Raw genomic sequence first — 26,838 nt, 5'->3', positions numbered from 1 at the left:
CTATTTGCCAGCTTGGTAATGTCTGAATTGTTCCTGTAGCTGTCCTCCCCAGGGCTTCACAATATACTTAATAACAAATCAATCTAATCTGGTTTTGCATAGATTTTTCTACCCTGAGCTTGTGTTCCTCCACAATTAAATGGAGAGAAATATGCTCTTAAAAACTGACAGGGAGAAAAGCCCTAAGCTACAGATTTTCATAGCTAAAAATCTTACATTGAACAGTTGCACATTTTACCATCTACCAAAATCTTTGGTACAACATTTGGTTTGCATGGGTAGGTGGCTTGTAATGCAACCAAAACTATCTTTCATGATGATGTGTATATGTACCTTCCAGCCTTTTTCCTAAATTGAAAAACAAACAATATCTACTGTTTTAGGATGCTATGATCTTTGCTATAGGCTAGGTCAATTATTTGTTGATCTGCTTGCTGAACAACACTGACAAAATACTTGAGTCAGAAGATTTTTGAGTAAGATATAAAACAATCTCACACTGTATGTCTTTTTGTTGTTGTTCGTTTTGTTTTGTTTTTCGAGACAGGGTTTCTCTGTATTGCTTTGGAGGTTGTCCTGGAACTCGCTCTGTAGAACAGACTGGCCTCAAACTCACAGAGATCCACCTGCTTCTGCCTCCCAAGTGCTGGGATTAAAGGCATGAGCCACCAACGCCCGGCCACTGTATGTCTTCTAAACATAAATACAAAGGCAGATAGTATTATTAAAAATGATAGCTTCTGAATAAGTCCACATATAAATAAAACCTTTTGTGATTCTTCTCAACCACAAACAGAGTAAGCCACTTAATGATCGTCGGTGTCTGCTGAAGCTGGTAGGTGGCATGTTTCTCAGTGAAAGCATCAGTGTGAGATACCACATCTCCATCATATACTGACATTGAAGGGGAGACTGCTAAAAGTCTGGAATTGATGGTTCAATGTGACATATTGTAAAGTACGGAGTAGTCATGGTGTCTGCTTGCCAAAAATTGCTCCAGCACCTACATGTAAATACCAATCTGCAAAATGCAGGAGACAGAAGAGCATGGTAAATGGCAGTGTGCTGGTGAGCTGATTAGATTCAGGCTGTCAGGTATTCTACCAATCAGGTGAAATCATTTCAAACAGGACAGGAATTTTTAGAGACAAAGCAACCAGTTGCTTGCCAGGAGCCACACCTTAAAGAAAAGAGACTCTCCCTTCCCTCAAACCCCAGCTGTCTGTAGTTCCTCAACCAAGGTTGGAGACTCAAATGTCCCACCACCATCCATGCTGCACAGTTGACAGGCTTTATTTTTTGCAAGCAACCACAGCTGGTCGAGTGCAGCAGACCCATCATGTGCAGAAGGTATTATTTTGCTGTGGTCCTCCTTAACTTCTGGCTCTTACAGTATTTCTGCCCCCTCCAAGATCCTTGGTGATTCCTGGGACTCGAGGGAAGGGGATGTGCTGTAGACATCTCATTTGTGGCTAAGCACCTCACAGATGTCTTTCCTCTGCAGATTGGCCACTTGTGAGTTTCTGCATTAACCACCTTCCATTACACAGAGAAACTTCTCTGATGACGTCTCAGAGCTACACTAACCTCTGGGTATAGAGATACGATGTTAAAAGACTGTTTGATATAGGCCCATTTACAAAATAATAATAGTAGGTTCACCCGTGGGGCCTATGAGCTCCCCAGTCTTGGACAGATTTACAGTACAAGACATTTGTTTCCTACCATAGAACTGGCCCTAAATTCTATCAGAAAGTTGTTGGCGACCCTACTGCCACTATTGCACCCATGGGTGTATCTTGCTATGCTTGTCATTATTGTAGCTCACCAGGTCCACAGCTGGGCTTGGCTGTTAATAACAATCCCCCATCAGATCCTCCCCTCCCCCAGCAACCTGAATGACACCCTCTGGTGCACTGAAAGCTAGCCAACATAGAAGAAGCTTCCAAATCATTGCCTTGAGACCAAAGTTATGTTCTCAGCAACAGGGCCTTACCATCAAGTTCTGCTGGGGAATCACCAGCAGCTGCATAACCAGTATTGTTTTGGGCTCTCTAGGACACTCTAATCTCAAACAAAGATATATCCTACACCTGGAACTGGCTTTTTATGTGGTAGCCCAGTCTTCTGAAGTATTATTCCCTGTGAAGGGTAACCCAATTAAAATCTTTTATGCGTGTGTACAAGTGTGTAACTTACAAAGTAGTAGGTTTCCTATGGCTTTCTCAAACCTCTGTGTTGTTAATTATTCCCCACCCTTTCTCCATACCACCCTCCCATCCTCCTTGTTTTTCTCAAATCTCCTTCCCCATTCTTCCTTTCATATCACATATGTTTCATATCACATTGCATTTTTATAAAATTAGTATGGTTATATTTATTAGAAATTGCAATTTCCTAACACTTAAAATTTCATAGTCGGGACTTAAATTCTTCTGAAAGTTTAAAGGGAGATTGCTTATTAGCTCTGATTTTTAATTTTTTTCTTTCTTTCTTTTATTGATTGATTGATTGATTGATTGATTGATTGATTTTATGAGTCAGGGTTTCACTGTGTAGCCCTGCTGTCCTGAAACTCACTCTGTAGACCAGGCTGGTCTCAAACTCACAGAGATCTGCCTGCCTTTGCCTCCCAAGTGCTGGGATTAAAGGTGTGTGCCACCACCGCCTAACTTAAATTCAGTTTTTTACCACATGTATTTGTTTGAGGGCATGTACACATTCCACAGCATGAATGTAGGTGTCAGTGCTCTCCTACCTTGTAGGCCCTGGGAAACAAATTCAGGTCATCAGGCTTGACAGCAAGTGCCTTTACCTGGCAACTTTACCAGCCCTGGTTTTAAATTTTATAGATTATAATTTACAGTTCATTCCGTATCTTCCATAAGCCTTCCTTATGGATCATGTTAGCATACGTGAAAGATTAAGCTAGTCAGCTCTCTTCTCTGTCACATTGTACACTGCATTGGCTTTATGGATTTCCACTAGAGGTATAAGGCATCCTTGAACATGCACTATATACACTCTTTATGTACTTTGGAAGGGCCTGGCCACCTGAGGGGTGTTTACAGATCATCTCTCAAGTTGTCTTGAGAGACCCTTCTGATCCATTCTCATGTCCCCCATTGCCGCCACCATTCCTATTCTGTAGCTTGGAAATCCTATGCACTTAATGTGGGAAGCAGTGCTAAGTAGAGAGAAGGCAGCAAGTGGATTTGAGACTGTGGGATGAACCAGGGGCTTTAAGCATTCCAAAGCCCCTCATCTGGGCTTTAGACACTGCTGTGTAGAGCAGTAGTGGCTGGATATTGACTGTCTCCAGGCTCTGTTCTTCCCCTAGACAGTTATTGATGATGCTAGATCTATTCTTCTCCCACATGTGAATTCATTTTTCCCTCAGCACAAAAATAGCTGCTTACGGCCCTGGTCTATAAATCAAGAGTTGAGAATGTGATTACAGCGAGAAATGGGAACAGGGTAGAAATTTAAGAATTTCATAACTGGAACAAAATTTCTCTTATAAGTTAAAGAACCTTTGCTCTTTATATAATCTAAAAATAAATTATTGGTCTGACTAGTCAGTAGGCAGAAATTATTTTAGATATACATTGCATGGATGATATTGCTGTAGCCTTCCAATCATTGGAGTTAGAGGTGTCTGGTTAGCAAAATAAATGTTTTTATTTCAAATGCAGCCTTAAGTTTCTTTTAGAAATGAATTTTCAAAAGAGGAGACTATAGATTTTGTGAAAATGTTTGCTGTGCAACTGTGAGGACCCAAGTTTAGGTCCCCAGTGTTGCAGTCCACATCTATAATCCCAGCACTGTTAAGGGAGATGAGGGTCTCAAGGATGCATTGGCCAACCAGGGTACTTGGATCAGTAAGAAGCCTTGTCTCAAAAAAGATGAGGTTGAGAACAGTAGAGGAAGACACCAGACATCAGCCATTGGCGTCTGTACATTAAGTAAAATTTCCAATGCATTTTTTCTTTTCTTTATGATTATTGTGTATGTGTGTGGGGTGGGCACACATGCCATGCATACTTGGATATCAGAGAACAGCTTTCTCTCATTCCACCTTCTGTGGGTTCCTGGACTAGAACAGTGTCTTAACCTATTAAGCAATCTCGCCAGCCCTCCTGCACATTCTAAACCCCAAGGACTATATAAAATGAAATTGTGTGCATCAAAACAAAGCTTTATACTGATAAACTAGGTTTGTGGATATCAATGTTTTTCTTCAATCTGTACAGTTCATTCCTGAATTGTGTTGTATTTAATGCCATGTAGAGAAATAGAAAAATTTTGCTTTCTTTTTTTTTTTTTTTTTTGGTGGGGGTGTGTGACCTTTTGCTGCTCCTCACCATTGCCACCTTCATTTAAGATTGTAAGATTGAGATTGTCTTGACTCCAAAAGAAAAGGCATTTTTATATAAACACCATTTTTCTTTGAACATAGTTTTTCTTTCTGTGTCTTCGTCTTTGGAGAGTTTGAATAGATAAGCAGGGAATCAACAGCATTTTCCAGGCCATAAATGCGGACAATTCCCATCCACCTGTCAATTCCTAAACTGAACTTTTGCCTAAATTCTTGCACTTTTGCCTGAAAAGGATCTTGGGTCATGACTAAATCCATTGCAAAAAAGTCTGGTGTTGTGTTAGCCGTCTTACTATTTTCCTTCCATTTGCTTCAGCTTTTCAGATGTTAGCTGGGATGTTAGAAAACCCTTCTCTCTGGGTTTCTTTGACTAATCAGGACACCTGTTGTGGGGTGGGCCTCAGCAGAAGTCTCACTTCCTGTGTAATTTATGGGGATGCCACAGGGAACTGTTTGTCTCATTTTTGTCTAGTAACACATCCTCTTTGATCCTCGCTTCCCATATGGTCTTCTAAATCTTTTATTCATAGATTCAAAGCACTCACACAAAATGCTTTTGTCAAAGAATATTTAACATCATCTAAAATGTATTCGCCTCTGTTGCTCGGTGTGTTTCCTCCACCTTTAATGTTTGCACTGTGCATCAAAAAGTCATTTTCTCTTTGAGAGACTAGTAATAATATTATTTATTAATACCTTAACCTTTTTCTGGAATGTACTTTAGAAAGCTGTTGTAAAGGGCTCTAAAACTACAGTAGAATATTTAGGTTGAGTTTAAGGTAGAATGAAAAATCAAGAAGTAGAAAAGCAACATGGATTAAAAATGAAACAATGGATGACCACAAAGTTTACCAAACCCACTAGCCAAAGAAAACCAAGACTACACTTTGCTACCCCTACCATTTGTGATTCTTTAAATATTGAAACTGGCAACTCAAATTCTCACAGACAGGTTTTTCAGGTCAAGTGCACCTGAAAGGGAAACACCTGAGTTAGATGGCAGGCCTTGCCCCTTTCCTACAATCCTTGAAGTATTTATCTGGTCTGCCCCTCTCCAGCCACCTTATTGCCCCTCTGTGGTTCATACTCATGACTGGGTTTGGAGTGGAGATGGACCAAAGCAGATGCCTGTCTGTAAGTGGGGCTAGCTCAAGACTCGTGTCAGGAATTGCTATGTCCTATGTGAGTGGCATCATTCTTATTCTGGAGTGCAGTCTCTCCGTAACTGCATCACTCTCAGATCACACAAATAATTATGAAGAGACCCTTTGCCCTGTCTTACTTGTTACATCTCAGAGATTTTGAACATGCACCATTCTCAAAGTCACAACATATAACATAACTAATCTTGAATTATTGCTGTTGTCATGTTTTCACTTTCTCTCCTTACTGAGATGTTGGGAACTGCCTCTGGAAGAGAGAAGACTAATGGCTAACTACATGAAAGCCAGGAAGAATGGTTCTTGGTCTCTAGCTAACAGAATTGAAGGCAGATCACATGGCTCCAGATAGAAGGCTGCCCTACTGATAAGACATGAGAAGAGGGAAAGTCTCTTTGTTGAGGCTGATGATGTACACCAAGCAACTTTGGAAGATATTCCCAAATGCCAAGAATTGCTCTCAGACTGTTGCTAAAAATTTCTTCTGCCTTGGCTAATGAATTTTTTAAACCAGGGTCATCAGTGTTCCTTGGGGTTGATGATATCAGTTTGTCTTGTAGCTTCCTTGTTCTACAAGTAGGAACAGCACAGCTCCTTTGTCATCTATTTTACTTACTGGCTTTTCTGTTCCTCATTAGCCTAGTGTAAGAATGGAAGCTATCTGTGCTTGTTTGAGGATGAACAATCAAGATTTATTGTTTAATTTTGTCTGATGTTTACTTGTTCTGACCCTCTGGCAAAGAATGAGTCTAATGTAGAGACTGCATTTCCTAGTCAGTCTACCTAAAAGCAACAGACAAGGTCTCTGTCTCCCAAGCACAGGAAAAACAAAACTAGCTAAACTGGACAGTTACCTATTGGTGGATGGTAATAGTTCTTGGAACATCAGAGGTTTATAGCATTGGGAGGCCTACTTCTTAACATGTCAAGGATTAGTATAAAGTGAGCACATGACATGTCTGATGGGAGTTCAGGGACAGGGAAAATCACCTGTCAGTAGAGGTTTTCCTTTTCTACGGGTGTTCTATTTAAAAAGTTCTATTCTCAGCAAAAAGCCAATCACATTCAAGAAACCTACTGCATTATACAATGAGTATAATGCCTCTTTTATAAGCAGATGATTGAAAATCCATTAGAATTTACCTTTAACGCCTAACAACCAAAAGAATTCAGATGGCAAGCACTCCAGTGCCGTACTCAATTCTGGTTAGAGTTGAGGCACAGACTTACCCAGAAGAGCTGCTATATGGTGATAGACACCAGTAACAAATACCACAACTACCACCATGAAAAGTACAAAACTAAAGGGAGTGATTGGACACTCCCTTGACACAAAGGCACAGGAATAAATTCTCTCTCATCAAGATAATTCTTGAAGGAGTTTGGTGGTCATCAAGGAGTGGGCAGACAGTCTAGACAGTGGGACCTACCCATGTTGGATTTACAGATAAGACAATTTTTGGAGTAGTTCACCTGAGTGAAATTGAATTTGCTATTGGGCAACTGTGGGTAATTTTGTTAGCCATTGATGAAAGTTCTTTGCTTCTGAGTGATAGATGCAAACCTGAGAAGGAGGGAGGGAGGTGGCATGGTAGAGGTACTAGGTGGCTGCACTCTGTTCTCACTGTGACCTCCCAGTGCTTACCCTGTAGTGTCCAAGTAGGCTGGCTCCCATTAGGGAGGAGAGGTAGAGCATTTTCTGAGAATGTTCTTGCTGTTATAGGAAGCGACACACAGTAAAGTTAAACTTCATAGAGTGCTCAGTTTCCTGTACATGGTACGTACATACATAGTTACGTGGCACCTGCGCAGCAGCTCTGGCATTTGAACAATTCTTAAAAGAATTTTTAGACTGCTCTGCACATTCTTCCCCCAAAATAGCATTCAAAGTGTGAAGCAGCTTGGCATATGAGGCAAGTTCAAGTACTTGCAAGTTCCTGGAATGTAAGTTTGTGTGGGAAAGGGCAAACCAAAGGACCCAGGTGGCAAGGACCTTCTGTGCCGCCCTCAGATGTTTGCATTTTGTCTTCTGTAGATCTGTTTGTCCACTAGCAGTGGGAGAATGACATCCATTTATTGTCATTCAGTAAAACTCTGTAGCAACAGTAGAAAAGAGAGTCTGAAAGGATAAGAAATCAAAACCATGAAGACTGGTTAGTAGAGATGGAGAGAATGTTCCAGCCAAACTGGGATAAAAGGACGAAGGCCCAACCTATGTCCTTGGTAGTGGGGTGAGAGCCATGTGTCCATGTGTCGGTTTCTGCCGCATTTGTGTAAGTGAAGAAGACTCAAGGGCCCCTAGACAGTGAAATAACTCCTGCTTTTCTGGTTGAGTGATCCCCATGGTCCTAACTAGAGTGGACTCACTTTCCAAGAAAGAACTGTAACATGTTGAGCATGAAGTATGGTTGGAAATCTCACAGGACTGTGTATATATGTTAGTCTTATGATAAGCCAGGTGTGGTTTTTTTTTTTTGTTTGTTTGTTTAGTTACCAACAACCCTCCTCCTTGGTTTGCATAAACAGAAAGAGATGACTAGATATCAATTCATAGAATCTACAGGAAGGCACATGAACCAGATTCTGAATCGTGGTGGCCAGGAACAGTGCTTGCTGCAATGGCCGTGTCCATGGCAAGTACTCAGGTCACCACCACATTCCTCTCACATGACTTCTTGTAGCCTGCTCACTAGACTGTCCTCTGGCATTGGTAGAGTATGAGCAGGCAAGTTTCCTAACTCCTGACAAAAGACCAAAGTCAGGAGGGTTTTCAAACACAATACACAGCTCTGAGTGGCCATTTTTATCTATGAATAAAAACTAATTTCATATGTATAGAATTTTATAGTGATTTGCTACCTATTCTATGTAGAACAAAATGCATAGTCTCTGCCTAAATTTTAAAAACTAATATTTTACTTAAAATGCAAACCTTTGATTGGTTAATTTATCAGCGATTTTCTTTTTATTTGTTGTTTATCTCTTGACCTAGACCGTTCTAAACATATGAATGGACCATTGTAAATGGTTGATAGTCAAGTTATTTGAAATTGTGACGATGTCTTCCTATTGACATAAAACTCTTGTTGATGATTCAGTCCTTGTGTTTTGAATGTCTTTCACATTCCAGTGGAAGCTCCTGGAACACATGCTGCTTGGCATCTTCAGAAGGGACGTGAAAGGGAGCCAGGGTGGAGTCTTGTGGGCACAGTGCCTGTAGACACATGGTAGACAGCCAGCATTGGTTGGGAAGTGTTTCTAGGAATAGATGGTGGGAAGAGAGGAGAAAAAGAAGGAAGCAGGCCTTTCCCTCTTGGCTGAAGCTGCCTCTGGTGTCTCTAACATGGATCTGCCTCCACTAGCTCTAAAACAGAGTGAGTTGTATTAAACATCGTTTCAGATTTCATGTATTTGTTCTTCATTCCTGGAGTCATAGACAATGAACAGTTTGAGACTCGGTTAAAGTGAATGCTTTCAAAAGACAGTGTTTCAAGAACATATACCATGGTTCCTACACAGCACCAGCAATTTCTCATCAAGTTAATTCGGTAATATGAGAACTTCCAAATACACTCTGGCAATTTGGCTTATTTTTAATGCTCATTATTAGCTTGTTTTCCTAATGAATTGTGTATATTACTTTAAATTGAAACAGAAAAGGTAACTTTAGCTGAAGATTCCCACTGACTTGGGAGATACCCTGCTATATTTAGGGGACCTGAGGCCTTTTCAGCATAGCAGCAAAATGCTATTTGATTTTTGTGCCCTTCCCCAGAAAGCTACTGGTGACAAAGGGTGATTATTGTTAATCCACTTGAACAAAGTTACAGCTCTCCATCAAGATTTACCTCATTACCCACAACAGTGAGCTGCTTAGTGTTTTTCACATTCTGTGAAGAAGTGATGTGTAAAGCATCCCCTGTTGTGCCAGGCAGGCAGGATGCTAGGCCCATGGAACAGAGAGGAGCCAGACAGCCACAGCCTCTGCTACTCTGAGCAGGAGCCCAGAGTGACACAATAAGGTTAATAATTGTAAAGATGGGAAACATTATAAGGCATTTCATTAAAGTTATGCAGGTTAAAACTCAGAGCTTAATAACCTTTCATGGTAGTCCCAAGATACATGAGCTCTGTTAAGCAGTTCTGCATGGCAGTTTGGTTGGCAGTGTGTATTCATATTGACATACAATGTGATTGTTTTGGCAGTTACACAGTGTGGCATTACCAGTCCTAGTATCTGAAAAACTAATTTTGGTAGTAAAATTAAATAACAAAAATACAAAGAAACTGAAATCTGTTGTAAGAAAGAAACCACTTTCTGAGCTCAAGGGCAGTGCGGTGACCTGCTACCAGGAACAAGACAAACAGCCCTTCCTAAGACTTGCTCACCACTACTTCACCCCCAGCTGTCCCTTTTGAAGTGGAATAAGAGCACATTAGCTGGAGCAACTCCTGGAGCTTGGACTCCTGATTGCCTCCATTCATGGGAGCAGTTACCCTGCTTAAAACGGAGTCCACGTCCTGCAATGTGAACTGCTGTGCCTGTGGTGGAGAAAGGGCAAATCACACACACTTTCACCCAGCAAAAGTCCCATCGACAGTAAGGCAGCACTGCAGCAGACAGCTCTGGACCTTTCACGAGCTCCACATCTTTGCTTCTTTAAAGTGTTTGTATATTTAAGCCTAGAGTTACAGTTCTTTTTCATAAATGATTAAATACTCCCCCAGAGTATTTGGGGTTGCTTTTCTACTTTCAAAAAAAAAAAAAAGGTAAAAGCACAAATTTTTGAAAAGAGAAAGAAAAAAATCTGTGGTCTTACCCCAAAGGAATAACTTCACTTTTTATCTTTTCTAGACTTCTTTCTCTGTGTGTGTGTGCTTGTACTTGCAAGCATACATGCATGCATGGGCGTGTGGTGTGTGTGTATGTGCGCGCGCGCGCACCCACCTATGCACACATGCATGTGTTCATATGCCTGTGTGTTCTGTCTGTGTCACTGTTTAGGAGCACTGACTTTGGAGTCAGAACATCTTAGGTTTGATCTTAGTATTTCTAGTTGCCAGCATGTTTTATCTGAAAGATAAAATTACTGATGGCCCTTTGACAAAATTATTGTGTATAAGATAAAGTAAATAATATAATCAAGATGGAAATAATCTCTTAAGGGCTTTAATTTACATTTGACAAATGTTTAATTATCTAGTCTATGTTCCACTTACTGTCCTCTAATGCCATAATGCCCTGTGTTAATTGGTGCATGACAGAGAAGGACAAGGAGGCTTTAACACAGTTCCTCATATATTGGTAATCCCCAACCATAAAATTATTATTATTGCTACTTCATAGCTGTAATGTTGCTACTGTTAAGATTCATAATATAAACATCTGTGTTTTCTGATGGCCTTAGGCAATCCCTTGGTAAGTCCCCAAAGTGGTTGTGACCCACAGGTTGAGAACAGCTGTTATAAGTCAAGAAAACTATCTAACTCAAATATAGTCCTGGTCTGTAAATCTTCATTTATAATGTGCTGGTCTAAGAATGTGTTTTAGCTTTTTATAAGGCAGCTTTTCATTCAAAGCATGCCGCTGTTATCTCGCATGTCTGCTGGAGTCTCTCGTGGCTTCCTTTGAGCATGTTAGTGGCCTTTTGGTCTTTTTAAATGTATGTGCTACACATGTGATTTTGTAGTGTCACAAATACCAGCTCTGTTAATATGCTCAATCTTTCTGTATCTCATTATGATTTGCTTAATTTCTAAGTACAAATACGATTTGTTCCAAATTGCTGTAGAACGTTAAATACAGTTTAAAAAATAATTTAGAAGGGTAATTTTGAATTTTATTTGATATTTTTATACTTTTATATAATTAGATGTAACAAATAGAGGGTTGGTGTGCTTGCACAGTTAAATTTTATGACAAAACAATGTTTTTTTTTTTTTTTCTTTTTCTCTAGCTCAACTGAAAAGTCATTTCCTTGGAGATCAACAGGTATGTTTTTATTAATTAATTATTATTATCATATGAAAAAGTGTTTTGTGTTTTAGATACATACCAAAAAAGCATTTAGCTAGCACCCACCCCATAAACCCTGAGTTAGGACTGGACCCAGGGCCTTGTTCATGCTAGGCTAATGCTCTACCACTGCGCTAACTCCCTAAGTCCTACCTATTATTCTTTAACTTCTTATCTCTTGGTGGAATAAGCCAAGCAGAGCTTTTGGCAATATTGAGACTGAACTTCACTCTGATTAGTGGTTCTAATATCCTTCACCCTTTCATGTAATTGAAAGTTACAGCATTGTACACCAGTTCCCCTACTATCAACTGTGTGTCTGAAGCTTTTCATTATAAGGAAACAGAGGGGCACCAGGAAGGTCACTGTAAAAAGGATAATTACTCATCTCCATCAGATTTTTATTGTTCGTGCTTAGAGTTGCATGAAATGTTCATTTTATATACTCACATATAAAATATCTGCTAATGTAGCCTAGTAGGCTTTAATGTAGTTTGTGTATATTTTCCCCTAAACTTGCCACATAAAAGATGAGTTTCATTGCTTAGAGTACCTGCCCCTATCACAAGGGTCATATTCAGTCTTCACTCAGTATGTGGTAATCAAGCACCTATGCCATATGCTGGATGCTGTGAACCCTGCTTAGCAACAGTAGTAGCACAGCACACCTGCCCTCCCACTACAAGCCATATGGGATTTTATAAGGTGAGCAAGAGTTGGCCTCAAAGAAAACTCAGAGCACCAGATGCCCGGTATCTAAGTTTATCTAGAGTTTGCCACAGAATTCCGATGCCATCCATGTAGATTCTATAGTGTTTGTTTGTTCAAACTGTTGATATGTCAAAGATAATGGAAAAGCTCCCTACCTGCAAGACCTACATATAGCCTGTTAGTAAAAGGAAAGATCCTTCATGAAAGTATATGTGGCCACCTTTGAAAAAAGGGGGCAGTGCTATTTGAAGAAGGTGAGCCCGAAGCCCACTTGGTCTTCACCTCCACCAGACTGTAGAGGAGACGTCTGCACCAGTCATAATACACAGTACAGCATTGTGTGGGAATATTTGAAACTAGTTTGGAAAGGGAGAAGATGTGTAGCTGTTAGAGGGCCCAACAGCAGGGAGGTTAAATCTTCCAGTAGTTATGAGGAGACCCTGAATATCCTTTAAGAAGAGTCAAATCTTTTAAGCATCCGTGTTAGAAACTGCATAGTAATGGATTGGAGGGAAGAAAATGTAGCAAAGACAGACCAGCTGGAAACTTACTGCCTAATTTGGTGTAGATCTGGACTGGGCTATTGCTAAGGGTTTGGAGACTGAATTGGTGTGAACAAAAGACGCTGATAACCTTGAGGTCTTATGCTGAGTAGGAGGACGGCTTTGTTGAAAAACTGGGGAAGTCAGGATGGAGAGCCAGTCTTTGGGACACTTTGGACTATGGTGTTGGGCATGCTGGAGTTGATGGTAATAGATGCAAAGGAGAAAAATCAGCAACTAGGTATAAATGTGAATATAAGCCCCAGTCTAGTGTGAAAACACTCCTGTTGAGCAGATAGCCCCCACACACCCAGATTTCATCATGCTGTGAATGGGACCTTCTGAGTGACAGCAAGACTGGAACCATGAGAACAGCCCTGCCAGGTGTTCCTGGGAGATAATCAGAGATGATCTGAAACCTGGGGAGCCCCAGGGCATCAGCTGGGACTAGTGTTATTTCCCTACTTTGTCACAGTATGTCAGGTCATCACAAAGGTCAGGAAGCATGTCTGCTCTGCTCACCTGAGTGAATGAAGACACGCATACATGAATGAATAATAAATGTCAGGAAGGTTTAAGGGCATGTACATTAACTTCACAATTAATTTGGAGCCCTTGGAAAGTTTCCTTTTCCTCTCTGTGCCAGGACCTAGAAAATGCCCGATCCTTAGCAAATATTGAAGATAACCCTCTGTGTAAAAGGGTAAATGTGTTAATTGAGAAACAAAATACATACTTGTAATTTTTAAAACTCTGAAGAGCTTATTTTGATTCCTGCCTACTTTCCTCAGTGCTCTTGCAACCCTTACACTGAAGGCAGTCTATGAGACCATGCACTCCAGAATGGCCATGAAAATTGGAAATTTACTTAAAACTTTATGAAATTATGAGTTTGTTTGCTTCTCTCTCTCAGTTGCCTACTCTTGATCATGAACTTGGTAGATGACAGTGTCATGTTGCAATGACAAAAGGTTAGACACTCCTGATAGCCTAACAGGACATTACCAGTGTTGTAAATTTTGTACTTGCCAGCCACACACAACTGCTGCTGCCATGCTTCCCCCCTCCTTCTTTTTTTTTTTTTTTTTTAGACTGAGAGTTTCTGTACATCCCAGGCTGTCCTGGAACTCATTGAGTCATAGCCCAGACTGGCCTGGCTCAGCCCCTTCATGCTGGAATTCATCATGCCCAGTGTTTATGAGATTTTCTTTACTGCAGATTTAACATGTATAATGTGACTCTGATCATATTGTTCCTCTTGCAGCTCTTTCTATCTTCTTGATATAATAACTTTCTTGAGCTATTATTCACGTGCACTACAATTTACACATTTAAACTGCACATGTCAATATGTTTTATATATTCAGAATTAGGCACCCATCTCCATAATTAATTTCATAGCATTATCATTACCTGTAAAGATGCCACATATGTTTTATCCATCAGCTTTGTTTTCTACCCCAAACTATTAATCTTGAGCAGGACCCATTCTCTTTCTTTATAAATTTGCCTATTCCAAATATTTCAGTTAGGGGGTTTATGTAACATGGCCCACCACAATTGACTTCTTTAGCATAACATCATCTTTTCAAGGTTCATTATTTGTGTCGGTACTCAGTTCCTTTTTACTGATAAATAAACTTCCACTGGGCTATTGGAGAACATTTTCTTTATCCATTCATAAGTTGATAGGCATTTGTTTCTCCTTTTGACTATTGCTATGATTATTTATGAAAGGCTCTAGATGTGTTTTTACCTAGGCGTGTAACTAAGAACAGAATCACCCAGTCAGTTGGTACCAGCGTTGAACCTTTAAAGCAATTAACAGAGTTTTTGCCAGTGTGGTTGGACCTCTATAACATTCCTACTAATAAAGTATAGGGCTTTCCACATCCCCTCCCACACTTGGTACTTTTTTTTTACTATAGCTACCTTAGCAGATATGATGTAACATCTCCTAATTTTTTATTTGCACTTCGGTGATGGCCAGCATCATTTTTTCCTGGGTAAGTTTCTGGTTTCTGTTTTTCAAGCAGTGGCGAATGGCAAAGCTTGTACTTTAATCTTACTAGCTGCTTTCCTATCTATTTCATTATATAAAAAAAATCCTTCCTGATTCTAAATGTGCTATACACATACCCATCAGAAGATGTTTTAAAATATAGGAAAATATAAAATAATTACTCATAATTAATCTCATCTCAGTTTTTCTGTATGTTGTACCTAAGCTGTGTGTTTGTTTGTTTGTTTAAGGCTGGGTCTCAGTACATCCCTAGTTGGCCTGGAACTCTATATAGACCAGTCTGGCCTCTGCCTCCCCAGATGCTTAGTATCTATTATTGAGTCTCAAATTCTTCTGTGAACTCATCTTTAGTATTGCATAATAAGGATTTCTTGAGAGCCTTGAACTGGTGTAGCATACAAATGATAACATTTAAAGAGGAAGCCTTGCCCTCTTAGATCTTAGGATTTAATGGAGACTCACAACAGAGACCGTGACTACCATAACTGACAGGGAGTTGCCAGAAAAGGGAACTATAAATATGTTCCTTATCTGCATATGTCTCTATTATTGGACATTACAATTTGTTCTGACTTTTACTATAAATAACTGTGATGATATATAAGTGTATATAAAATGTATCTACTAGGTTTTTAGGAAGAAAAGTATGTAAGGTATATTTATGCTGTTAAGGTCTTTGATGTATGTAACCAAGTTGCTTTCCCAGAAGATTGTATTCAATTTCCCTCCCTCCAAGTCTATGATATTAGTCTCTTCCATTTTCTCCCTAATGACTTTTGTATCTGGAAAATATAAATTTCCCTAAGAATGAGTACTGTTCTTTCCTGTTGGAGGATTACTGTTTGATGGGTAAGAGTTCTTTATGGTCCAGCTACAAGAGCTGTATCACTGTCTGCCTCAGACTTTGGCTGGGAAAGCAGAATCTGTGCTAGCTAGTTCAATATAGGAAATTTGATAGAACCTGCAGTTATGAAAGCAAGGTTGGAAGAGCCGAGAGATTCAGCTGGATAGTAGAGTACCCTAGAGACTGGTGCTGCTGAATGTCTGCCACCATTCCAAGGGCTGGGGGTAACAGGGTACTCGGCTTTGTTAGAGTCTTGGAGTTCACACAGTTGGCACAGGGGTTGGGTGGGAGTTGTTCAGTATTCATTGGAATCAGGAAGATGCACTGTGGCAGAAATGATGTCTGAAGTTGAGATGGGGTGGCACCTGTCTCCTCTGACATTCTCTCCTACCCAGCTGCTGCTGCATAGCTTCCTGAGCTAGAGAGGGCAGACAGCTAGAGAGTGTTAGCTACCAACACCAGGCAGGTGTTGGGTATTCCTGTGTGGGGGTAATGCACAGTACAGACAGATGAAGACACACGATGAGAGATGGAGTATCTAGGACGTCTTGGACCCTTCTTCTCTCATCTCCACACTTAGGTCACCATCTTCAGGATTTGTGTCATGGACAAGTAGCAAATATCCATTAATGTGCATGACATTTTTCATAGGGATGTGTGTGTATGTGTGTACGTGTTTTCCTTTTTAGCTTTTCATCGCCCCAGTAAGCTGTGCAGTCATCTCCTTATATGTAAAATGGAAGAATACATAAGATATTTACATGTGTAAGCATTATATTAAATACATAACAATTAAATGCTGCCCACATATCCCCTGAGTGCAGCAGCAGCAGCAGCAGCAGCGTGATAGAACTTCAGCAGTTCTGCTGCCCTCGCCACAGCTAGATCCCTCTTCACACCCCAAGTTACCTGGCCCCTTATTTTTCTCAGAACACCATAGCCCAAACTTCTACTCCACCCTGCCTTATATTCAGGGTGCTTTTCAGGGTGGCTTTCACTTTCAGATCTAGCAGCCATAAATGACAGTGTATGTGCTTTTCCCTAGCCTCATTGAATTAATCATATTTTTCTAATATTAGCCTACTTTTAGCTGTGCTTACGGCATCTGTACTGTGGCCATGACAGTTAGTTACAGCTACAAGAGCAGGAAAACTGAAAATTGATTTTATGAATAAAAGTACAGTCCAATTCCTTTTGTCCTCCTTTTTCTAGCACATAATAGATGCCCTTTACAAGTTCGTGTGTAGATTAATAATTGGAATAAAATGACAGTTTTGATGTTCTTTTTGCTGTAGTAAACCTTGTTGTATTAATTTGTGTGTGTAGAAGCACAGACAGAATGTCCTGTGAAAATCTTTCCCGGAGTGAGCAGGGATGGCCTTAAATGTGGAAAATATTTCAAAGGTCTTCAGTATGCTGTGTCTTTGGCTTGGTCTCAACAAAAGACACCTTTATTCTTTTCCTTGGCTGCCTATGTAAGAAAGGACTACACGGAAGGAATGCTGCTGAAGGTCTGATACTGTTCTCATCTTTATGTTTTGCATTTTCTCACAGACAGTTTCTCTGCCTTTTTCTCCCTCTATAAGATTTTGCAGATTTGATGTGAAAAGTTCATTTCCTTAAAAGCCCTACAGGAAGAAGGTGAATTGTTAGCACTGCACAGCTCTTAAGGATGCTACCTTCTGTTGAAATGCCAAAACTGAGCCCAGCTGTTGGACTTTGTTTTTAAATAGCCAACTTAACAGCAGCTAGATCTAAGGAAGAACTTGGGATGCACTAAGCACAAAGACTTCCATTTCTTTGTAATTCAGCCTAGGAAAGTCTGGTTTTGCTTGGTGGTTGGTAGACGATGTACGGTATTTACCCTGCACTAAGAATGGTAGACTTTTTGTAAAGAGACACTTCCCAAAGGATGAGGAAGAGATGGCACTTACCAACTAACTCCTGCAGCCTGTGGGTCTGTATCACTTGCCTACAAAGTGATGATCATACTCTGGAGCACTGAGCTTCCTCTGCTCTTTGTGGCCTCTTCATTACTCAGCATTTTCTACATCACTTTATAAAACATCAGTACACTTTTTTTTTTCTTTTGTGGAGAGGAGATTTTACTGTTTTGTGTGTCTACGCTTTTCTTAGTCTCACATTTCTGGTAACCTGCGTTCTGCTCAAACAATTCAGAGTGAGTGTCATCCCATGCTGCCTTCTGTTTCTGTTTGATAAGTGTATCATTTTTCATCATTTATCCTTGCATATCTCTTAACATGTCATATATTTGTACAATTGGTTATGACCCTTCAAAGCTTGAGGTAACTTTTAAGACAGTATATAATGAAATAGAAAATAATATCAGAATACCAGAAAACATGTACTAAATAATAAAGGGCCAAAGGGAGCAAGAATGGCAGCATAGGCGTTGGGGATCTTCAGCTGTGGGCCCCATTCCCCACTGTGATCTCACTCCTCCCATTCCAAACTCCCCCCCCCCAGAAAGCCCACCAAAAGAGCCCCTCCCTGGGGCTGCTCAAGACAACACCTACAGGCTGTATAAGACCGGGTAGCCTTGGTTGCCTTGTGATTCCTCCCCTGCCTTCCTAAGGGTCACCAAGGAGTTGCTTTGCTCTGCTCAGATTAAACTTGGACTTACAGATTCAGCCTGATCTGATTAATTACATCAGCAGTGGCATTACTACTGTCTATTGAAATTTAAACTTTTCAATAGGCACAGATTCTTTCATAGTATAAATGCACCATGTAGAGTATCTTTTATGAAAAGAAACATTTGGGTGTAGCTTTTTTTATAGGGGTAAAACACATCAATTCTTTTTTTTTTTTTTTTTTCAACTGGAACAGTGTCTGGCGGTCAGAAAGAAACTTAGGAAGCCAAGATGACAAGATTAGTTCTCTTGTCACTGTTCACTGGTTGTTGCTTACATGCTCTGGCCAGAGCTTGTAAAATGTAAGTTGCTACAAGTCACAATTTCACAGTTTTTCTGTTCCAGGAAAAAAAATCACTATAATCTGGGAAGTTGCCAGTTTGAGTGGTTTCTGTGAGAAGTCGGGGGATGAGGAGTCAGTCTCAGAAAACTGGATTAGACCAGAAGCACACACCTTGCAAAGCTGAAAGGCCCTGGTTCATTCCACCCACCACACAGTCAATAAAAACCATTGTTTTACTGTTCTTGTTTAGGGGCAAAGGGATTTCCTTTTTTCTTTGATATTGGGCATTGAAACTAGGGCCTTGTGCTTGCAAAACAAGCCCTCTACCAGCTACCATTAGTTACATTCCCAGCCCCCTTGTACTAAGGTTGACCTCAGACTTACTCTGTAACCTAGAGAGGCCTTTAACTTGGGATCTTCCTGCTTCAGTCTTCAGCCAGGATTATAGGCCTGAATCACCATGCCTGGCCAGGCCCATTGTTTTTAATACTATCATGGTTCCTAGAAAAAAGTATTCAAAAAAATTAATGAATATTAAGTAAATGAGGGGGCATTGGTACTCAGAAGTAAGAAATTCAAGAGACCAAAAGATTAGGGTATTACAAAAAAATAAGTCAACAAAAGACACAAGATAAGAAATTAGGGAAACTTGTAGTTGACCCATGGGGCATTACATGTGCCCAGTAGATTCAGATGAGTGGGGAGAAAACATTAGTTCTATGTAGTAAGGACTTTTGATATTTGATAATGAATGTGGAAGGGACAGGAAAGGATTGTAATAAAATAGAAATTTTAAAGCAATTATTTACTTTTTCACAGTACTATATATTATACATTTACTGTATATGCAGTGTATAAATGTTGTCCACCAATTTCAGCCTTGTGTGGTATTAGAAGTTAATGTATTCTGCCAAGTTTAAGACTACAAAGGTAGGATCTACATTATATTTATAGAGAGAATTTTTTTTAAAATGTATAGATACAAGTTCTGCCATAAGAGTGGGTGTAAGCCCCCAGACACAAATGCTGAAGATAAATGAGGGACTAGACTTAAGACGATTTTTCTTTCTGTCTTTTCTCCATCTGGAACAAGTAATTTGCAACACAAAAAAGCTTTAGTTCATCATGAGATAAGCCAGGAGCTTAAATGGGAGCAGGGTATGCCTCAGTAGAAATGTGGCAAATTCATGAAGGGGCTACAGTAGGAAGCAGTGTTACATTGTACATAGAAACAAATAGACTATTAAATCAGCACTCATGTGTAAAATGACTACTGTATTATTGAAGATCTTGGGTGGTATGATTTATTGTGGCTATCAACTGTACAAATGACAACATTTAACATTCATTCACTTCCTATTTCTCTTCTAAATGCCAGGAAGATAAGAGATTCCTGTGAAAACAAAACTTGGGTCCAAGTTTGAAGCCACCTTTATTTATGTGGGCCTGACTTAGGCACAGACACAGAAGGGACTGTTCAAAAGTAAAATATGCTTTTTGTTTATTAGAACTTAAAAGTGTAGGAACAACGTAGTAAAGAGAAACTCCGCTTCATTTCTTCACCTTCCCATACCATAGCCACACCTCCTCTGTCAACCGACACAGGGAGGACTAATAGCTGGTGTGTTTTATGCCAGATACTCTTTTCTGCACTGTGTCTGTACATAAGCACAGGTGTGAATTTAGTTTGCGTCACAAAAATTACCACATGCTATTTGTTGCCTTCTGACTTTCTCTTCCTCCTCCTCCTTCTCAACCTGGTAAAAATCTTGTGCTTCTATGTAAGGATATAAAGATATGCTTTTGTCTTTTTAAGAGTTGAGTGGTATCCTTTTTCCGTTTTTCACTCAGACAAATGGGTGACGATCTCCTTAGCATATCCAGGTGTCTCTGTCAGATAGATTTTTAGAACTGGGACTGCTAGGGCAGAGCACCTGTCTACACTTTGACATTGTATTTTGCGTATTGAAAATGCTTAATGGTCTCTTCCACTGTGGATGCCAACTAGAGTTCCCTTCTCCACGTGCTCAGTATTACCAGAGTACCGGAATGGAAATCTTGATGCATATTTAAATTTTCAGTAAGTTATTAAGTTTTTAAATAAGATTTTTAAAAGTCATTGGTTTTAAATTTACTTATATCATTAAATTTATAGACACACTAAACAATAAAATCATTTAAAGAACTCGTTATTAAATATTGGTAAACCATAGTGTTCCATAGAAATTGCAATACATACTGACAGTCGTTATTTGATTAGTTCTTCCAGACACTGAAAAATATCATGACCTTGGAATAACTGAATTACTGTAATGTATCCTGCCAGGTCTACTTCCTTCTGGATTCATATACAGGTGAAAAAAATCATACATATTTTTCTTTTTAAAATTAATATGATAACCACTACCCAAACAAACAGAAAGCAACCTTCTTTAACCTCATTGAAGTAATTAGGCTTCCAGCCCTCACCTGAGATGTTCCCAAACTTCTCTATACATCAGATCACCCGTAGGGCATCTAAGCTCTGTGCTCAGGCTTCACCACACAGAATTAACTTCAGAATTTGTGTTTAGAACAAAGTGCCCATAATCTTAAGGCTATGAAGCAAATTTATTGCTGTGATTCCCTCAGTGAAACAAGACATGAAAATTAGCAGTGGTCATCCCTTTCTATGTTAAAGGGGCTTAAGTACCACTTGTACTAAGAAGACAGAGTCTTCTGTCGAGCTGACTAACACTTTCAAAACACCAGAAAAATTTGAGTGTGAAGTCATTATATGACATTAAAGTAACAACAGTTGTACAGTGTCCTGGTTTTATAAAAGGACATGGAAGCATTTAGAGATTAATGATTTGCTAAAAGAGGTATTAAGATTCTGTAACAAAGAAAGGAAAATATAAATGGACAGTATTAGAAGTGTGAACTTTAATCAATTTAAATATAAATTCTTTACATAAATCACTTGAAATATTGGTTAAAATGACACATCAGAGTGACCTGGATAAAAGACAGAAAAGGTTGGCTGTGTTGTAGAGGGTTTTAATTTGTTTTGTTTTGGGTTTGTTTGTTTGTTTGTATGATTTTGGTTTGGTTTGGTTTGGTTTTTTGAGATAGGGCTTCTCTGTGTAGCCTTCGATGTCCTGAAACTTGCTTTGTAGACCAGGCTGTCTTGGAACTTATAGAGATCCTCCTGCCTCTGCCTCCTGAGTGCTGGGATTAAAGGCATGCACCACCACTGCCCTGGCTGTTCAGGGTTTTCTCACCCATAAATCACAGAAAGAAACTTTCTATGGAACAAATGACATGGGTTTTCCGACAAGTGAGTTTTATTTAATTCATATATTTTTGTATGGTTGAGTTTTTGGTTTTTCGATACAGGGTTTCTCTGTGGCTTTGGAGGCTGTCCTGGAACTAGGTCTTGTAGACCAGGCTGGTCTCGAACTCACAGAAATCCGCCTGCCTCTGCCTCCTGAGTGCTGGGATTAAAGGCGTGCGCAACCAATGAACTTTTATTAAGCAAAATCACTTGCACTGTCCTCCCATTGCAGACAGAAAATATTTGAAATCATGTTGCTCAGATGTGTAATGTTTAGGCTATGATGATTGTGTCTGTGTGGACCTCACCTTATCATTCTCTAAATAATCAGTACAATGATTTGATTAACATTTACATCTTATTGGTTGTGATAAGTAATCTGGATATAAAGTGTATAGGAGGTTGTGGGTAGATGCAACTGCCCTTCATTTTATATAAAGGTCCAGATTTGGATGGCTATATGAGTCTCTCTCTCTCTCTCTCTCTCTCTCTCTCTCTCTCTCTCTCACACACACACACACACACACACACACACACACACACACACACATACACACACACATACACATACACTGACAGTCACACTCACACACTAAAAAGAAACACATAAACATCTTCAGTGTCCACAAGTTCTTGTATCTGGGGATCCTGGAGCTGTATAATGAAAAAAAAATCAGACTTTCTACTGTGAGTTATTATTGTTTGTGCTTGAGCCATCATCAAATAAGAATAGGGGAGTTTTGCTTCAACAGACACATGTCTGGTTGTTTCTGAGACACTTCTATGTGTTAAATGAGTGCATCCCCAAAGCTTAAATAGAGATAGCACAGGGTGTAAAGATTTACCATTTGATATAGATATTTAAATTTTCTCCTACTTTTGTGATATGTGAAGAATCTTCCATTAATTTTCTAAAATGTAATAAAAATAACCAAGTGTGAGAACTTACCATTCCCCTCCTTCCTCAATGTAGAGCCCAAGGTCCTATTTGTGGTTGTTACTTGGACTTACCACCTGGAATCCCCCATTTCCTTGCTGTACACTAGTCGACACTTGACATAGCCTTGATGAGTTTATCCATGCAGATATCCTGGAGAAGAGTAGAAAAGTTTATTTCAGAAGACTGTGTTCTTTGCTAAGGAGTGTCATCCTTTACAGCTTGCTGTGGAGACAGGGTTTACTTTGTTCTATTTGTAGATATAGGGTTCAGGTAGTCTACGCTGGTACACCACCATGCCTACCTGGCTTTGCTTTTCTCTAAAGAAATTTGTAGCATCTTTGCATTTTCTGATTTTAGATACTCACTCCCATTTCTTTATTTTAAGACATTTTCTTTGAATACATGTGTATGCATGTGAATGCAGGTGCCCACAGAAAACAGAAAGGGGTGTCAGATCCCCTGGAGCTGGACTTGCAGGTGACTGTGAGCCTCCTGACATGGGTGCCAGAAACCAAACCAGGGTCCTCAGCAAGAGCAGCCAGCCCTCACAATGACTGAACCATCTCACCAGCCTCCCCATAGTCTCATTTCTATATTTGGTGGCATTTTTCCAAAAGAAATAAAATATGTCTGTGAAAAATTATTTGAGAGTGACTTCAAATACTTAGCTGTATTTCCCATGGGTTAATAACGTTTTACATCACCATGAATCCCTTAACCTTTGTGTGGAGATGATCTGGTTCTGTAGCCACCTGGCCTCAAACTTGTGTTACTCCTGCCTCAGCTTCCTAAGGGCTAAGGTTATAGTTATGCACTGCCATACCCAGCTCCTTAATTTTTTCCTTCAACTTTCCCAAAATGAAGCCAAGGCCCATGGCCATTGCAGAGTAGTACTCAGCTGTTAAACTTTGTGTCTGGTCCATTCATTCCACACTTTATATTTTTTTTTTTTTTTTTTTGCTGGCTTTCCTTTTATAGTTACAAAGCATGTGTTCTGTCAGGTTAAACACCTGTGTTTTAATTTCTGCACAGACTAAAAATAGCTAATAAACACTCATTTTGCCATGGCTATGTATGGAATCCCTACTCATTTTTCCCCCTGAAATTGTTTTAATGGTTTCATGTTCTAGGATAAAATTCAGGAGTTTAAAGTATCTATCAAGAGGTGTCTCTGGTGTCGCATAGAACTAGAGTACTTTTTGAGTTTATTATTTTAGAAGTCAAAGCATCGTTGTATCGGTGAGCAAACAAAAAGGTTGCTTCAGCCACGAAATGAGACACAGACAGGCAAGCTTTTAGAGTGAACTTAAGTTTGAGCAATTTGAGGTGAATTAGAAGATACTTCATCAATGGTTTTCTATTTCCCAGAGCTTTTCATATAGCATTTTCTAAATGAGCAAAATTTCAGGGATATCATGAATATTTAAAAATGATATAAATATTCATTAGTACTTAGCCATAGTGAAGAAAACCAGACTAGAAATAATTTCAAGAAACATGGACTTCAACCATTTCTCTTAAGTCTGCACTTCCATTAAAATTCGAGCCTTGAAAGTGTAATATATGTACACAGTAACTTTTAGTTGAGTTGAGTCAGCAAACTTCTATGTATCAGCCTGCCTCCTTTCCATGTACCAGGAAACATTTCTGCATTCCATGTTTCTATCACCCTGTGTAGAACTTTCATCCCAAATGTATTTCCATGTGATCTCCTTCCCTCTCTGTTTCTGGTTGTCTGCTGTTGGGATACATCTTACAAACCACAAAGTACTAAATAGGAGGAATCATTTTAGTACCAAGTCTAGGTCCTCTTTCAGAACTTGTTCTGGAGCTTTGCATCTGAGCATTGGAGGCCTCTGAGACATCTGCTTGGAGAAAATAGACTCCTCCTGAATCTGAGATTGATTCAGGAGTGAGAGCTTCAGAATCTGTCAGGAAGGTCGTTGCTGTTCCTCAGTTTGCAGGCCTAAGTTGGAAGGAACCCTTAGAAATTTCCATCCCCTAAACCTCATAATAACTTGGAAGACAGGGAGAACAGCAAGGAGAACCCAGCCTGAGGTTCCAGCATACTGGACTATGAAAGACTAGTTACATTGCTGTATATGCCAGAAATCTCCACTGAGCAATAGGTTCCTGTTTCCATGGTGATTTACACAGTGCAGACCTCCCTCGCCTCATACAGTCTGACAGCGTGACATGTGGCTTAACAAAGCAGAGCCATTTTAATGACTCCATTCTTTAGTGAACACTTTGTCTAAGCAAATGTTCTGTGTGTTATATGTTTGGAGGTATATATTGCCAAAAAGATAAAAACAATCTATGTAGTATTCCATCTTTGACTAGGAACTTCCTAAGATAAATAACATGTCAGCTTTTCATTGTTATCCTTTGCCTGCTAGTATTTTTCATAGATGAAACTTTTTTAATTAATCACCTTTTTTAAAAAAAAATTAAGCATTCAGATGAAATTTGACAGGTGGGAAGGACCATGATTCCAGTAATCTTCCATTCTTAGATGAAGAAGGAGATCTCATTGTACCTTAAAGAATGTTCAGGCTCTATTTTTAGATACACGCTTTCTTGGAAGATGCTAACTGATGTTTGAAAATGCCCATGAAAACATGTTAGTGATGTCTTTTGAGTAATATGTTGTTCAGGATGCAGTTAAAAGTAGCTCTCAAATGCTCTTCATCTTTGAAATGTTTGGATTTCTTGTCCTGACCAAATATGCCATTCTAGGTTACAGTACTAGTCATGAGATGGTTCACGCTGCTCTTTATACCTCTGGTTTTTCTGAATTAGCTTGGTACCTTCTTCCATGTAAGCTATGTTGTCAAGTAAGATTGCATAAGTAATACATAATTGATACATACAACCCCCACCATTCTCTAATCAGGAAAATTGCCAATTAATTAGGAAACTGGTGTTCTGATTATCTGGTGCATTGTGACCGTGAGTACATGCATTTCTGTGTGTCTGTATATGCTTTGTAAATGAATAAATGTTCAAAGGAACACGGTGAATAATAGCAAAACTATTTTTGAAAGCCATTTAACTCTGTTGTAATGAATCAGAGAAGGCATTTCAGCACCTTTTGTCTTAATGAATACTTACTGATGGACTTCACAGAAAGAGAAAAATGACTGAGGAGCTTATGCATGGTATAAAGCCTGATTGATTTACAGATCATTTTAAATAGATCTTTCTATCAAGTTGTCACAACTCTACCTGTCGTATTTGCTTAGAGTAGGGATACAAAACCTCTTCCCTCTCTTCAGCCAATTACTTGGCTCTCCTGTTTAGACTCTGCTAGTGTGGCAATGTGGTATTGGCAATATTGTCTTACTAGTACCTTTTTCTGTCTGTACTAAGCTCCTAGGTACTGAATTAAAAAATAGAAGAACTAGTCAGATGGTAAGACTTCAAGGGCACATAGAGAATGTTGCCTTTAGGGTAATACTGTTTGATTTACTTTTCTGGTTTTTTTGTTTTTTGTTTTTGTTGTTTGTCTGTGTGTGTGTGTGTGTGTGTGTGTGTGTGTGTGTGTGTGTGTGTGTGTTTTCGTTTTTTAGTGTGACCAGTGTAGAATCACTATACCTATTTGTATTTTCTCTCAATTTGTTTAGGTTTTGTTTTTAATGTGTGTATGTCTGTGGGTATATAGGAGTATTTGTGTGTGCCTGTACATGTGCAGATGTGTTTGTGTGTGTATGTGGAGGCCAGGACACAGCCTTGGATATCATCCTCAGGAACTCTACCTCCTTGGAGGCAGTCTTTCATTGGCCTGGTGATCACCAGTTAATAAACTGGCGGGCTGGGGACCCCCAGGACCCTCCTGTCTCTACCTTCCCAGTGCTACAGTTACAAGTACATGCTGCCATTCTGGCATTTTATGTGGCTTAGGGGATTGAACGGGCCCTCAAGCTTGCAAAGCAAACACTTTTCCAACTGACTGTTTCCCCAGTCTACAA

General features: G+C 39.6%; 1 protein-coding gene across 18 annotated transcripts in view; it reads left to right on the top strand.

The window, feature by feature from the left end:
- Pkp4 (plakophilin 4) overlaps positions 1 to 26,838 on the top strand; it is a 215,106-nt gene that overhangs the window by 134,271 nt on the left and 53,997 nt on the right. For 16 of the 18 annotated variants that reach the window (XM_035446069.1, XM_027420382.2, XM_027420390.2 and 13 more), the window contains one exon: positions 11,496 to 11,530. The exons of 1 other annotated variant lie outside the window; for it this stretch is intronic. In XM_035446069.1, the coding sequence (XP_035301960.1) occupies positions 11,496 to 11,530 (35 nt within the window). Of the gene's footprint in view, positions 1 to 11,495; positions 11,531 to 20,871; positions 20,966 to 26,838 lie in introns of those variants that run through there. One more of the 18 variants, XM_027420386.1, reaches the window with a different exon arrangement.

This window comes from Cricetulus griseus, chromosome 6 (assembly GCF_003668045.3).
Source record: "Cricetulus griseus strain 17A/GY chromosome 6, alternate assembly CriGri-PICRH-1.0, whole genome shotgun sequence".
NCBI classification, from domain to species: Eukaryota; Metazoa; Chordata; class Mammalia; order Rodentia; family Cricetidae; genus Cricetulus; species Cricetulus griseus.
Note: the sequence above shows the minus strand (reverse complement) of the source record. Positions and strands in the feature narration are given on the sequence as shown.